This window comes from Amborella trichopoda, chromosome 9, assembly GCF_054954075.1.
Source record: "Amborella trichopoda isolate Santa Cruz 75 chromosome 9, AtrichopodaSantaCruz75HAP2 v2.0, whole genome shotgun sequence".
Lineage (NCBI taxonomy): Eukaryota > Viridiplantae > Streptophyta > Magnoliopsida > Amborellales > Amborellaceae > Amborella > Amborella trichopoda.
In genome coordinates, this window is record NC_142344.1 from 51,467,696 (window position 1) to 51,482,139 (window position 14,444).

Sequence of the window (14,444 nt, forward strand, 5' to 3'; positions counted from 1 at the left end):
CACGGTGCTCCGTCAATGGAGGAGCGCACTCTGGCAGTATAAACAAGGGCTTCGGTATTCTGAATGTGCACTCCGGCAATGCAGGTCCGAGCCATAGCGATTCGGCTTTATGAGAACGCGCTCTGGTAATGTAAAGACGCGCTCCGCACACGTTACTTGGGACCCACGAATTGATTTGAAAGAACAACTTTTTACCTTGGAGGTTTTTGCAAGGAAATGTTGTGTTGGAGAAAAAAATGAGAGAAAAAATTGGGAAGTTGCATAGATAGCCCATTTTAGAGTGTATTTTGTAATTTTCCTTAAAAAAAAAACTGACTTAGTTCCTAAACTTCAATCTCCACTCCACTGCATATAGGCGGGAAGAACCCAAGAAATAATACTTACCCAAAAAAAAACAAAGGATAATGTTTCTATAAGAACTTGCTTTATAAAAACAAAATAAAGCCCCACCTCATATTTTTGTCCGGAAAGCACTTTCAGTAAAGAAAGTCTCCATGATGGCTCTATAATCAATTTTCAATACCAACAATAAAATTAAAAATTAAAAAAAAGTACAGCTCTTTTCGGATCTATGAACAGTTATTTTTAAAGGTAAATGGACGGTCTAGATAATTTGTTACAGTATACACTATTTTTAGAGCTTCAAATCGTAATTTTTTTCACAACTATAATATTAAAGTCGAGATGATTGAAGTAAAAGATTTCCAACGCTTGAATGGTAATTTTGGATGAGTTATTAAGTGAGGCTTTACTTATTTTGATAGGGGTGCATCCCTATCAAACCATTTTCCAAAAAAACAAACTCAAGAGGAAGAATAAAAAGGAAAGGACAAATTCGAAAAATTCAGCCATCCGAAGGCCACTTCCCCGTTTTCCAATTATAATAATAGGTGGCAATCATATCCATAACAAATGCTCCCCTATTCAACTCATTTAAATATCGCAAGTGCTCTCTTACTCCACGTAAAGAAAGAAAGACAGAAGAAAGAGAATGAGAAGAATAGGATAACTTCAATGAGGAGTATAAAAACAAGTTCCAAATCTAAAGAGGGACTCCGATTTATGCGCCACTTTTCGAACGTCCATGGTACTCCACATAAATTGCAAGCAGCTGCTATGCTTTTGTTGCGACGAAACGTACGTTATGATGCGAAACCGTAACAACCGTTAGATTGGGGGTCGTGGGTTAAATGTATAGAGGACAAATGTTTGTTGGATTTACAACGAGTGTCCTTCAAATCGATGCCGTGGCTCCAACTTGATGCAAAGAATATACCCGCCAAGCTCAAAGGTCCATTCCCGCTCTCTCCTCCTCTTTCTCTCTCCTCTGCCTGTTCGACGAGAGAGAGAGAGAGAGAGAGAGAGAGAGAGAGAGATAAAGAGTGTTAAACTCCTCACGCAAGTCTCTGCGGTTTCTCTCTCTACAACCCTGCACTCATCTTTTTGGCTCTGAATTAACTCGACTTTCTCTCTCTAGACTCCTCTCATTTTTCTGGGCCTCTCCTTTCAATCCCTCTTTGAATTACCCCGGACTTTCTCTCTCTCTAGACCCCTCCTCTCTTTTTTTGGGCATCTCCTTTCAATCACTCTTTGAATTACCTCTACTTTCTCTCTCTGTGATTCTCTCTCTCTCTACCTCAGTTTTACCTCTACTTTCTCTCTGCTTCAATTCTCTCTCTCTCTCTCTACCTCAGTTTTACCTCTACTTTCTCTCTGCTTCAATTCTCTCTCTCTCTCTCTAGACCCCCGTCCTCATCTTTTTGGGTCTCTCATTTCAGTCACTCTTTGAATTAACTTCTCTCTCTCTCTCTCTCTGCGTTACAATCGGCTCTGTCTTCCTACTTCAATAAACACATTTTCTCTTTCTATGCGCTTCTAATCAACCCGAATTACTCTCTCGCTGCCAGGTTTCTCTCTCTCTCTCTCTGCCTGCTTCGATCAAGGAGGTTCTCTCTCTATCTCAATAAGCGTTTCTCTCTGAAACAGTCCGGTATTCGCTCTCTGCGTTTGTTTTGTGAATAGTAAGCATGGAGATATTACAGGAGCTTCTTATAACCGCCTTTATTTCCCTGGTTCTCGCTTTTCTTATAGCAAAACTCGTCTCCGATTCTAATGGAGAACATGATCCAAGCCCTCCGTCGAATGCTTCTAAGCCTAACACACGTATATTATCAGAGGAAGAGCCTTCTAAACTTAATTACACCTCGACACTGCAAGGATCAAACGTAGAGTCTGCTTCTGCAACAAATCCCGATAAAAATGGCGATGATTTGGCTGAGGAAATGGTAAATGTGCAGGAATTTGCCCTAAATTTGGTCAAAAAATCTCCTGAAAAGGATACAGTAAACGAATTAGACCTTGGATCTCTGGAAAGAGAGGGAGAATTCCTAGTTGCTGAAGAACTTGACCTAGAGACTTTGACGGACACCTTGACTGAAGATGAAACGGTTGGTGACGTAAACCCTGAACCAGTGCCATCTGTAACAGAAGAACAAGAGCATACTAAACCTTGTGAATTTGAACAAAATTCAAAGGAAGAACCGGAGTTAGTTGATGCTATCAAATCTGAACTAGAATTGGAAAAGGAAGAATCGAAACCAGTAAAGGTCTCTGAGGTCGAGGAGAAACTAACAGAGGATGGAACTCAACATGTAAATCCTGGCTTTGGAGAAGAGAGGATAGAGAAAGAGAAAACGTCTGGTGAGAAAGAGGAGTTGCTTTTAGAGGATAAAGGAGAACCAGCCTCTGAAGATGATAAAGTGAACAATTTGAGAGCAAACGAGAGAGAGAGCTTACTTGGTGATGATGAAGAATGGGAAGGGATCGAGCGGAGCGATCTCGAGAAGCTCTTTGCTGTTGCATCAAAATTTGTCGAATCAGAGAGTAATGAATTGCTATCAAGGGTGGGGAGCGATGTGCAAATGCAATTGTATGGTCTTCATAAAGTTGCAACAGAGGGAACCTGCTATGGATCACAACCCTCAGCTCTCAAGATCTCTGCTCGTGCAAAGTGGTACTTTCTGTTTTCCTTATTGAATTCCATCTCTCTTGGATTATTAAGTATATCAAAGCAGGGTGCTTGATTGTTAAGGCTTGGGTTAAATGATATATGTGATGTGGTCTTAGAATTATTTGGACTTTAAGCTATTATGTATCTTTTACAAATGTGTTGAGTAATTGAAAACAAAAACATTGGTGGATATTTGCAATGGGACGATGTATTTTATGAATTCTTTTATTACTTTAGAAATTGGTGGATATTTAGATGGAATGATATTTTGATTGGGCAGACTCTTGATGCTTTTTGGGTGGGTTAAATTTTGTGGTGTTGTGGGTGCCTGAAATAAACGTTTTCTTTCCCCTGAATTCAGCAACATCATTTGGAAATGGATAAAATTCATGTGTATTTATTAGGCGTTGAGGCATGAGTATTGAGACATGGAAGTGGAGTAAACTGCGAATAATTCATTTTGTCTCTTTTGATGTGTCCAATTCGTCTTTGGGCTCCTATACCTGTGTGTTTATTCAGACAAATTTATGCAAGTTTAGTAGGATAGGTAGGTTTTTATTTATTTATTTAATATTTTTAGTTAATAGAAAAGATGATGGTTAAATTTTCAAATGATGATTTAGGATCTTTATTTCTTTCCACCTTTCTTTTCAATTTTGATAATAGACAAGAATCTGACGTGGGTCCTCAATTTTAGGGCCCCTCAAGTTGAACTGCATAGGCAAAACAGATTGGTTACCATTTCGAGTGATGTTTTGTTCTCCAGCCAACAGAAAATATATTTTTCTTGTGACCTATAAAATGATTATACTTTTACCCCAAAAAAATATATAATTATCATACTTTGCAATGCAGAAACTGGTTCAAGTAGGGAAACAATAGTTAATGGAACCATGGATCTAGGAATTCATGCTCAAACTAAATTAAACAAAACATCAATATCTATATCATTTATTTTTTTTGCTTTTTTTATTGATAATTGTCACTCTTTTCCACATAAGTTGTATTGTGCATTTCACCACTCTCATGTGCGAACAACTTAACATTCACTTCTAGGAATGTGCTGGCCTTTTTATTGTGCATAAGATGTGACCCATCAGGAATGTATCCAATATATTTGCTTAAGCAACTTGTGGTACCATACAACCATATAAATCATGTTCAAAAGTAGTTCAAATTATGGCTAGTATTTCCTTACTATTGCCATCACTTTGTGCATTGTGGTTACCTTGGCTACAAATTGTCCTTTTAATGGATCCAATATTCAGAAGTATAGAGAATGCTACCAACCATCATTCCAAAGATCCATTTTGCTTGAGCATAATTTTCTAGACCATATACACCTAATGACCTCTTTTCTTTTCAAATCCTCATTTTCTTTTGATGTTGAGAAGAAAGCTTAATCATGCTTAGCCTTTTGCCAATAGGTTTAAGTGGATGCTTCTTTATATGTTGTAGGCCTAAACATAAAAGCACATGAATGAAAAGATTGATTATGAGTAACTAGGCAATACAATATAGCAGCTATTTCATGTGCCAGCTGTGGAGTCCTCTAAAGAGATCTTGGAGTTCACAACTCATTTTGTTTTTGGACTGATCTTTTTTTTTGTTGTTGAGTCATTATTATTCTTTTACCACTTTACATGGTGATAGTATTTGTTTTATCTCCTTCTTTCATCCGGTCTTGTAATTTATGGTTGAAAAAAGCATATATAGATGTTGAACCATCTAGAAATGAAAAAAAAAAAAGCATAGAGGAGTTGACTATATGGTTACGTTCATTGTTTTCTGCTAAACATTGGCACATCACGTAGTGAATATAATAGGTTAATGAATGATTCCAGATTTATAAATATTAGTGTTTTGTTTAGCTAAAAAATTTAAACCAAGAATAAACAACCATGTGTATGCTCAAAATTATCTTCCACTACATATGAAAACAACTGTACCCTCGAGAGAAATGGATGCCCCTTAGCAATTTTCCAAATAAAAACTTGCACCACAAAAAGACCTCAAGAGAAAATAGAAAAAATGTACTCACCTTAAATATATCTTTTGCAGCTCATCTTCCTGGCTGGTCTCTTGGATTAAGTATTCCTCAGGCTGGATGACTAAGGGTCCATGCATGCTGCAGGATTATCATGCTTCATCTCTTCTACAATCTCTTCTTCAATCCTATTTGTGTAGTGCATTTGTTCAGAATGATGCTCTCCTTTATTTTGTCATGCATTATCTGTAATCTCTTGAATCGGTATTAAATGTTCATTATATGGTTGGATGCTTTCGTACTCTGTTTTTCAAATAAAATATATATGCCATAAGTGCGGTAAGTGCTAAACTACTTGTATCAAATCATGGTATGCATCTTTGGGAAATCCTCTGACCCATGTTGGGGACTTTGATTTTTCTTTCTCCACCACCTTTCTCCTTAGTGGCCTTTAAAGTTTTAAAATACATGTAATGAAGAATGGATGAAAAAACCAAGGGAATTGTGATCAAGAACCTTTCTACGAGATATAATTGACATATCTATGAGATATAATGACTTTCAAGATTGATATGGTTCTTCCATTGCCTTTCCTTGATCTTACGTTGACTCTGGAAGTCAAATCAAGAGAATCTTTGCAACCCTTAGTTGGAACAGAAAACAATCGAGGATGCAATTCAGATTCAACAAAAGCGTAAAGCTTCTTAAGTTAGCCCTTTATGCATCAATATGGGAACTTTTATTGGGACATGGTGTACACACTCAATGAAGTAAGCACCATTGAATAAAAAAATGCTGCAACTCTTAGAATTAGTCTCCTTCAATTTGGTTATGATTTATCATGGAGAAACTAGGAAAAATGGCTTGAAATCTTCTGCTCTCCATGGACAGGAATTGTAACATATAATGTACTATTGGAATTGTAGCATATAATGTATCATAAGATCACATAAGATTCTATATATTGAAATTCCACTCACAAAATTGTTTTCTTAATGTTTGAATCTGAGTCTTGGGAACTATTATCCAGATCTCAATCTTGACTACACTAAATGGGACCCATTATGTTTTCTAGGAATGCTTGGCAACGATTGGGGATCATGAATCCAGAGGTTGCAATGGAGCAATATATCGATCTACTTTCTGACAAAATTCCTGGCTGGAAGGAAAAAATACCAGAAGTAAGTTAGTAATTCCTGATATTACTAGTATTTAAGTATTTGCTATTGTGGGTGATTGTAGATGGCATAGTTTGTTTGTTCTATGTTGTAGTTTCATCTGGATGAGTAACAGGTAGGAGGCATCTATTCCCCGAAAGCAGGAATATCTTTAACAGCAGATCCTGTTTTATGCTCTTCTATAAATAGTCAGGCAACCTCAGAAAGTGAAAGGTGTGGATTTACTTAATACCATTGTTCTTTTAGGAAATCCTTCTTTCTTCTGCAGTGGAATGGGTGCTAATATGTGCACTTATCTGCCTGTGTTGGTATGCTTGCATGTGTGTGTACATGTGCTTTTGTGTGGTGATGGGCAATGTTTTGCTTGTGTCTCCATGCATGTGCAGTGAAATAATTCTCTACAAAAAAGGAGGTGAAATTTGGTCTACATTCATTCGTTCAATGAAACCTAGACTAGCATGCATGTTTCTGCACACGGGTGTGAGCACCAGCTCCCTCATTGGTGTGCTTCAAGTAATTGAAGTTACTGTTCTTTGATTTTTTTACCCCTAATTTACTCTCATAGAAAATCAGTGATTTTCTCTCTCCTCGTTCTCTCTCTCTCTTTACACACACACACGTGACACTTACCATGTGCATGAATACGGTCTAAATCTATGTTATATAATATGTTTTGTTATTTTTTTATTTATGACAAACATGCTAGGCATCTTACTCAATAATATCACTCCAAAAAAGACTAGGGATTGGCAAACACAATAATACCAGAAGTATTTGGAGAATTTTCACTTGATGACTGTTGCTTTATTTTGTTGCACACTTTCAGACTGAGCAGAACCTTTTGATTTGTATTAAATTATGATATGTAACTGCTCAAACATGACTGTTTTTGGGGAACTCTGCCCATCTGTTATCCTGTTCTAGTTGTTGGCAGGCCACTATACAATGATGTTTGGCCTTGCAGGAAAAAGGAAGACATTTATGATTGTGGGCTACAGGGTGATACTATTGGTTTTTCAAATATGGCGCAGCAGGACATTCCTGTTAACTTACATGGTAAAGCTTTTTACTTCCTGATGATTTGTGTTTACCTTTTATACTTGCACTACAGAAAAAAATGTTGCTGAAAAAATTGGAAAACCTGTCTTATTCGTGGCAAAAGAACTCATCGAGGGTCTGTCTTTGTTAAGAGCACATGCTTAGCTGAGCTGGTATGCAGTTGTTAAGGCCATTTGCCTTGTAAGAGAGCCTTTTGATGGTTCCAAAATCTCCAAGACTAAACCAAATTTGTTTTAGAAAATGCTTTCAAAGGCGGAACTTGAGACATTTTGTGATATGTGAACCACATGGCACTTTCATTTTAATGTTAAAGGAGAGTGTGTCTCACACACGTAGATATCGTGTCAAACAGTTATGGACATGGAATCCCAAGAAACTGTTGAAGTTGATTATATTTTAAATTTGTCGTATATATTATGAATGATGTGCAGATTTTGATTAGTACTGGTCTGCTTACTTTTAAGTACCGGTCTGTTTACTTTTTATCGATGAGGTAAGGTTAATGCTGTGGATTGTTTTGTAACTAAAAGGTGTTCTTCTTTGTTGGAATCATGGAATGTTGGTTATTAAGAAGCATACTCCATGATCAGCACATCAACACTTCAATATCACATTGCAAGCCGCAGTGAAAATTCCTCCTGGTGTTAGGATTTAATTTTTATGTTACCTTGTGAATGCATGATATTGATCAAGTGAATTACAACTAGACCAATACTGTGATGGACATCAAATTATGAGCTATAGAGGTTTTACTACAATCAGTTAGACGTGTTTTTGAATCTACGAGCATATGGCTTGGTACACTAGACATGTTGCTGTTATCTGAACCAAGTTTCTTTGCTGCTTAGTTCATTAGTTTGGGACTCAAAGTGAAGTTACTCTGCTCACCTCTTCATTAGGTTTAACTTTTGATATGGTTGGCCTAATCATCAGATTCATGAGGGTCAAGACCCAGAATTAAGAAATAAGAAATATAAGAAACAAGTTTGTATGAGTATCAGGGTGAGCCAACTGAATAAACTGACTTAACCAAGTCCACTTAAGCGAGTCAGGTTTTTTAAATTCAAGATCCCATGCATGTATGAGCATTGAAGCTATGAAAGGAGTGGTAAATTTTCAATCTTTCATTTTTGTTTTATTTCCATGCTCAAATATACTGATGTTGATTTGTAGTGTCTTTCTGTTATTGCCTCCTCGGTATTATATCTCCTTATAATCAGATCCGTATCCAACTTTTCAAGCTTCCTAGGACAAGTACTAAAAGGTTGTACAAGTATAGGTGCCCCCCTCTCTTAGGTTAGAATGGATACCCTAGTTTTTGCATAGTACTAGTGGCTTCATGCTTCAAAATACTGAAGATGCTAGCATAATCAGCCTTTAGGAGTAAGTTGATGAATTAGAGTCAATTCTTTCAAGTAAGAAGTCTTTGTTACTGAAACCTCCCCCGCCCCCCCCCCCCCCACCAAAAAAAAGGGTCTTTGTTACTCTCTTTAGAGAGAGATGCAAAGCTTCATTGTTTGAAAGTCCATAGGGTTGAATGCTATAAGGTGCCTTGCAACCAAAATAATTATTAAAGTAATCGAAGTCATGCCTCAATATGATTTGAAAATATGCAACTAATTCTCATTAATCAATACAAAGAAATGCAAAAATGATTGGACATGTTAATTGCAATGACAACTTGGTAGCACCTCAGTTACATCCTATTTATCTCGCAGTATCTGAAAATAACCTTGATATGGTATCTTGTGTCTCTCTCAACATTTAGAGTGAAGATCCAATTGATCTCAAACTTTGTGTAAAGGTACATTATTTCTTTCCCTTTTTTTCTTGGGGGGGGGGGGGGGGGGGGGGGCGGGGGGAGATAATTGACTGCTTGTGAAAGTAACCTTGCTTGATATGGTATCCATCATTTTCATCCGCCTTAAATATGAACTATGAAGAAAACTAGCGTTTAAAATGCTCTCCTATATTAAAATTTGGGACTAAATGGAAAAATGTGGTTAATGTCCACCTTTACTAAAAGAATCTTTCTACTTAACTGCCTCATTAAATGCTCCTATTCTTATCACAACTTATTCCAGTAGATAAAGCGAATATAAGCTTCTTGAAATTTGAATAATGAATGAATTCTGAGCTAACTTGGTCTCCAACTGAAGGTAAAACTCCTCACTTTTAGCAATAGATTAAAATTCAAGAATCTTCATTTTGTTGTTCAACCTTTTATTGTAGTTGCTTTGTCCGTATCCAAACATCAGGTCTTTGTTATTTTCCAGCATAGAATATGGCACTGAAACTACAGACCCATAGGTTCCTGCGGGGCCATGAGTAACAAGCACCTCTCGTGCCAAGATCTATCTCTCTCTCTCTCTCCACCTCTGGGATTACATTTATATCCTTGGGAGATTCTAGTGAAGAGTCATGAAGTATGGGGAAATCAGTCAAAAAGGATATCCAAGATCTTTCGTAAAACAGATATTTATTATTCCAAATAATCTTATGTGCTATGTGCAGCTCATTACAAGATGGCAAGGAGTCAAAATTAGTAAATTACCATTTTATTCCAAATTGGCTCATACCTCAAAACATACTGCTTTTTTTTCCCCCCAATAACCCAGAGGAAAGGAAATAGGTGGTTTTGGGAAAGTTTCCCTTCCCCTTACTTTTTCAGGTGTTCTCTCGCTCTCTCTCTCTTTAAAGCCTCTTTCCGGAGCCTAGGAGTGTGGATCGTGAAGTGGTGGTTCAAGACTGTCAAGAGGTGGTTTTTCTCTTCGGTGTAGAACTGTTACGAACGTTGCAATTAGGAAATATTTAAAATAGGAAACTATTATCTAAATATTCTAAATAGGAAAAGATTAGGTTTTGGGTTAGGTAGGTACGTTGGAGTTGAGTTGGGTTTCTACTTCCTTATATGGGAGTAGATAGAATATGGATAAGGACAAGGTCGATTTGTCTTTTAATAGTGATTAGGAGTTCAAAGTTAAGGTTAAGGTTCTAGTAGGTTAGAGATGACAAATAAGGTGTTATGAGATATGTAGAGAGAGAGAGAGAGAATTAGAGAGAAGCCCTAATGGAGAACCAGCCCCCCTCAAAGTGACTTGTAAGGAGGTTTGCCTATGAAGAGGCTATCTAATAAAGTTATTATTCAACTTTAGCATTTCTTTTCTATATATGTATGGGATCTATGCAAGTGGTATCAAAGCACTTTTCTGGAGCACAATCAAAATTATGAACACGAGGTGGGACCAAATCTGAGAAGACATTAACTCTTGTGCTATATAAAATAGTAGCACAACTGCATAGGTGCACATATATGCATGTATATGTGTGTAGGGCACCATGAAACCGAGGCTCCCACCTCGATGGCTGGAACCAACAAAACGGCATAACTTTGTAGCAAATGCTCTTTGGCTGGACCTGCTATTGAATTTGGGAGACAAACTCAAAAATAGGGTCTGTGTAGAATGATTCATCACATCCTTAAAAAATTTATCCCTTCCCCTTCTTCTGTTTTCTTTTCTTTTTCTCATGAAGTTAGCTGCAAGTCTGAATTGATGCGAGGAAACCAGCCCAAGTTGACCTGCGAATGGTACTCCTTACACAGTGGGATTCTACAAAGATTATGTTTTACTCCCATTCCCTTTCCAGTTCTTTGTGTTTTCCCTATTAGGGAGGAATTGTTTTTGTTTCTATATATGTTTGTAGTTTCCATTGTAAATATTGGATCCTGTTAATACCTTATTCTTTATGATTAGTGTATTTTATTTGGTAGTAATTTTCCTTTCAAGCTAGCAATTATTGCATAGTAATTTCTTCTGCTATAACCTAGAGTTCATTTATATAATTCTTTGGAGCACATTGAACAGATTCTAATGTATTAAACTTGAGAATTTGTATGTCTTGGACTGTGACTGGTTTTTTATCTCAACATCAAGGACATGGAAAGGCGGAGTCCACTACATCGTTCTCTACAGGCCCAACATGAAAAATACTGCTGAAGTATCATTTTTATGCTTGAAGGGCCAGCTATTGTGACAATCCCTGCAAGGATTTGGGATAGTTATGCTGATCATGATTTCCATGTCTCACAAAATCAAGATTGCAAATAATCTAAAATTCGTTTGTCTTGTGTATATGCATGTAATTATGTTGAAGAAGCCTTCCCTTTTATGTCTATTCTACAATGACTGGCATTGATTATCTGTATTTAATTGTGGTTTGGAATTGGTAGTTCCAAAATGGGATCTGGGAACTGGTATCTTGAGCATTCTTGTCTATTTGATTGTCCTATTTTTGTAGTTGTTGTGAACGCTTTCTTACTTGTCTCTGTGCGGGGTTTTTTCTTAGTGATTGGTGGGACTGCTAAGCAGTTCTTACTTACCTTTGTTCGAGGCTGCTGAACAGGTTAGGGCAACCTGTTCGGTCACCCAGCCTGATCTGGGTCTGGATCTGGGTCTGAGTTTGGACCCTAAAAGTGGGCCAAGGCGGTGGGCTCCTGCTCTTTTTGATGCCTGGAAGGGATTGATCCAACCAGGACTTTGACCCATTTGCAGCTCTAAGCAGACCCATTGCAGCCCTAGACTGCTTAGAGCCTGAAGTCTATCCAGTTCCTCAAATTGACTATATCCTCGACTTATTAAGAAATGCTTCCACAAATTTACCTGTTTTATCATTAATTAACCAGAATACTTGTTTAGATTTCAAGCCAGTCTGGTTTGCTCAAGTTCGGGAGTCTCTTTGTACGGAGGACTGGTCATATGGATTGAGTTTTCCCTTAAGAAGCGGAACGTCCAATTTAATTATTGATTTTACTCTTTCTTTGGCCTAGCGTTTGAAAATCGCCGGGTCAGCAATAGTTAGTTCTTGACTGAATTGGTGAGTTGACCTCCTGTAATTTACATATGAAATTAAGTAAATCCAGTTTTTAAAATTTGAAATCTATTAAATAATCAAGGAAACATATGAAAATAAGATTATTTCCTTTCTACTGTTTTTCTCTCTTCTGTTTTTTTTTTTGAGTTATTTTGTTTGGTGGTAGTGTTTTAATAAGGAAAAAGGTTTATATAAGGTTGCAATCTGATACTATAAACGTAACATGGACATCGGAAATTCAAAAAATAATGTTTTAAAGTTAGAAAACCTTTCTTATTGATCATGTTAATCTCAAGATGTATGGATATATGATGTAAATAAAAAAAGTATTTTTTAAATGGGTTAGCGTGAGTTTTTAGGAGATGGTTAAGAATTAGGGTGATTGGATTGGTTCGGATGCGATTAGATTTGGTTTTAATGTGAGGTTGCATGGTGTAGGAGAGAGGAAAGGAAGATATTAGGAAAATTGAGTGATGGCGTGGGGAGCTTTCTAAATTCATGGACTCGTGATGGGATTGAGGGAGAAAGAGATTTGTATAAGATTTTGTGTTGAGTGAGGTGAAGAGAGAGAAGATAGGGAGAGAAAAATGTAGGATTCAGGGAGAGTTTTGTGAGTTTGTTTTATTTTACTTTATTTATTATTTATTAAATTTTATTTAAAGAAAAATACGTCTCTGCAAAGATAATAAAGAAAGTTTGATTTTGCTATGAAAAGATTTTATCTACAGAAGATTTTTTTATAAAATCAAATTTTTTTTTTTTTTTCCAATAACTATCTCTACAAAGAAGGGGCTTCTTCTTTTTAAATACAAATGACAAGGAATAAAAAAAATAAAATAAAAATAGAAAACTAAATTCTCTCTCTCCTATATTTTTTAAAAACAATGATAAGGTATCCTAATTAACTTAACCATGTTAATCTTTATCCATATCTATCTTTTTTAAAAAAAAATAAAATAAAATTAAAGGAATCTCAAAACCCAAATAATCCTAAAATCTAAAAAGCTAAAAATTGTAAAATTTAAAAACCCCGTTGCATCAATATAAAGAGAAACAAAAAAGAATTTTCAAATCCTAAATATAGTGTATATTGTAATAACTTATCTAGACCGCCTATTCATTTTTGAAAATTTAAATTTTATAATTAGAGTGAAACATGGATTTTCACGCCTTTGTAAGGTTTCCTATATTAGAACTATATCTTTCAAGAAGCACCTTATATGAGCCTTTCCCTTTAATAAGTAGGGTTTCGAAGGGCGCCTCCCATGAATAGTGGAGCAATCTAGGGGTGGCAACATGTCGGGTATGGGTCGGGTCCGGTTGGACACGGATCTACATCCAAATGTACTCAGGTCTAGGTTTTGGATCCGGACCCGATCCGTCGGGTCTAAAAGCTGGACCCATACTTGTTGTACCCATCAGGTCTCGGGTCTGTTCAGGTCCATTGCCACCCTCACTATGAGCTTCTTCTTTTTTTTTCTGCTTTTTTTTTTACCATCATATAGTCAAATTATTGACAAAAGGTCACAATCACTTGCTGTTAGATTCAAGCCGTCTTATTTGTCGTTTAATAGCTAAATATGATTACGAGTTTTTATTGTATATGATCTTTAATACACCCAAATGAATAGGGCTTGAAGTATATTATCCCCAACAGTTTGTGGGTACGGGTGGATCCAACCGGACCCGGACCTAGGCCCGAATAGTGTTCAGGTCCAGGTTTTGGACCAAGACCCAACCTGTCAGGTCCAAATGTACCTAGGCTCGAATAGTATTCAGGTCCAAGTTTTGGATCCAAACCCAACCTGTCGGGTCCAAATGTTGGACCCATACCCAAACCGGGTGGGTATACCCGAAGGGTCTCAGGTCAGGTCTGGGTCTATTGCCACCTCTAGAGCAAAGCAAGTTGTGCCCCTTCTCACTTCCGAGTGGGAGTGAGAAAGCGGGATGCTCTTCATTAATAAAATGGTATGTCTTATCGTGCTTGGGAACCCATGAACTAAGTAGGGTTTCCCATAAATAATTTGTCTCCAAAGAATTGGAAAAAGACTAAGTAGGGTTCCCCATAAATAATTTGTCTCCAAATAATTGGAAAAAGGGACGGAGAAACTTCGTTAGCCTACACACTCATTCTCATGTAGTCTTCTTCAAAAGTCCATACTAAAATGACTTTGTGCATGAAATTTCAAAGACCGATAATTTTGACAATCACGATAATGAATTTGAAAAAAAAAAGAAAAAAGAAGAAACGTTTTTAATTAGAAAAAATATTATTTTAAACTATCTTTTTGGACGTTTATTTTAAGGGTGTGGTTTTGATAAGGTTACAAGTTTAAGC

General features: G+C 36.8%; 1 protein-coding gene and 1 long non-coding RNA gene across 4 annotated transcripts; one reads left to right on the top strand and one right to left on the bottom strand.

The window, feature by feature from the left end:
- Positions 1-837: 837 nt before the first annotated feature.
- Positions 838-2,520, bottom strand: LOC148780646 (uncharacterized). Its single transcript, XR_016040056.1, has 2 exons — positions 1,745-2,520; positions 838-1,689 (listed from the first exon to the last, which is right to left on the bottom strand). It is a non-coding gene; the product is annotated as an uncharacterized LOC148780646 (long non-coding RNA).
- ACBP3 (acyl-CoA-binding domain 3) lies at positions 1,367-11,473 on the top strand. 3 transcript variants are annotated; one of them, XR_016040055.1, is made up of 5 exons: positions 1,367-3,013; positions 6,073-6,178; positions 6,270-6,388; positions 7,140-7,231; positions 11,170-11,473. XR_016040055.1 is itself a non-coding variant. In XM_006851846.4 (5 exons), exons 1-5 carry the CDS (start codon positions 2,028-2,030, stop codon positions 11,217-11,219), a joined length of 1,332 nt encoding a protein of 443 aa, XP_006851908.2. In that variant the 5' UTR covers positions 1,367-2,027; the 3' UTR covers positions 11,220-11,473. The 3 variants fall into 3 exon arrangements, 1 of the variants encoding a protein (XP_006851908.2); XM_006851846.4 differs by having other exon boundaries at positions 6,291-6,388; XR_002282168.2 differs by lacking the exon at positions 6,270-6,388.
- Positions 11,474-14,444: the final 2,971 nt, after the last annotated feature.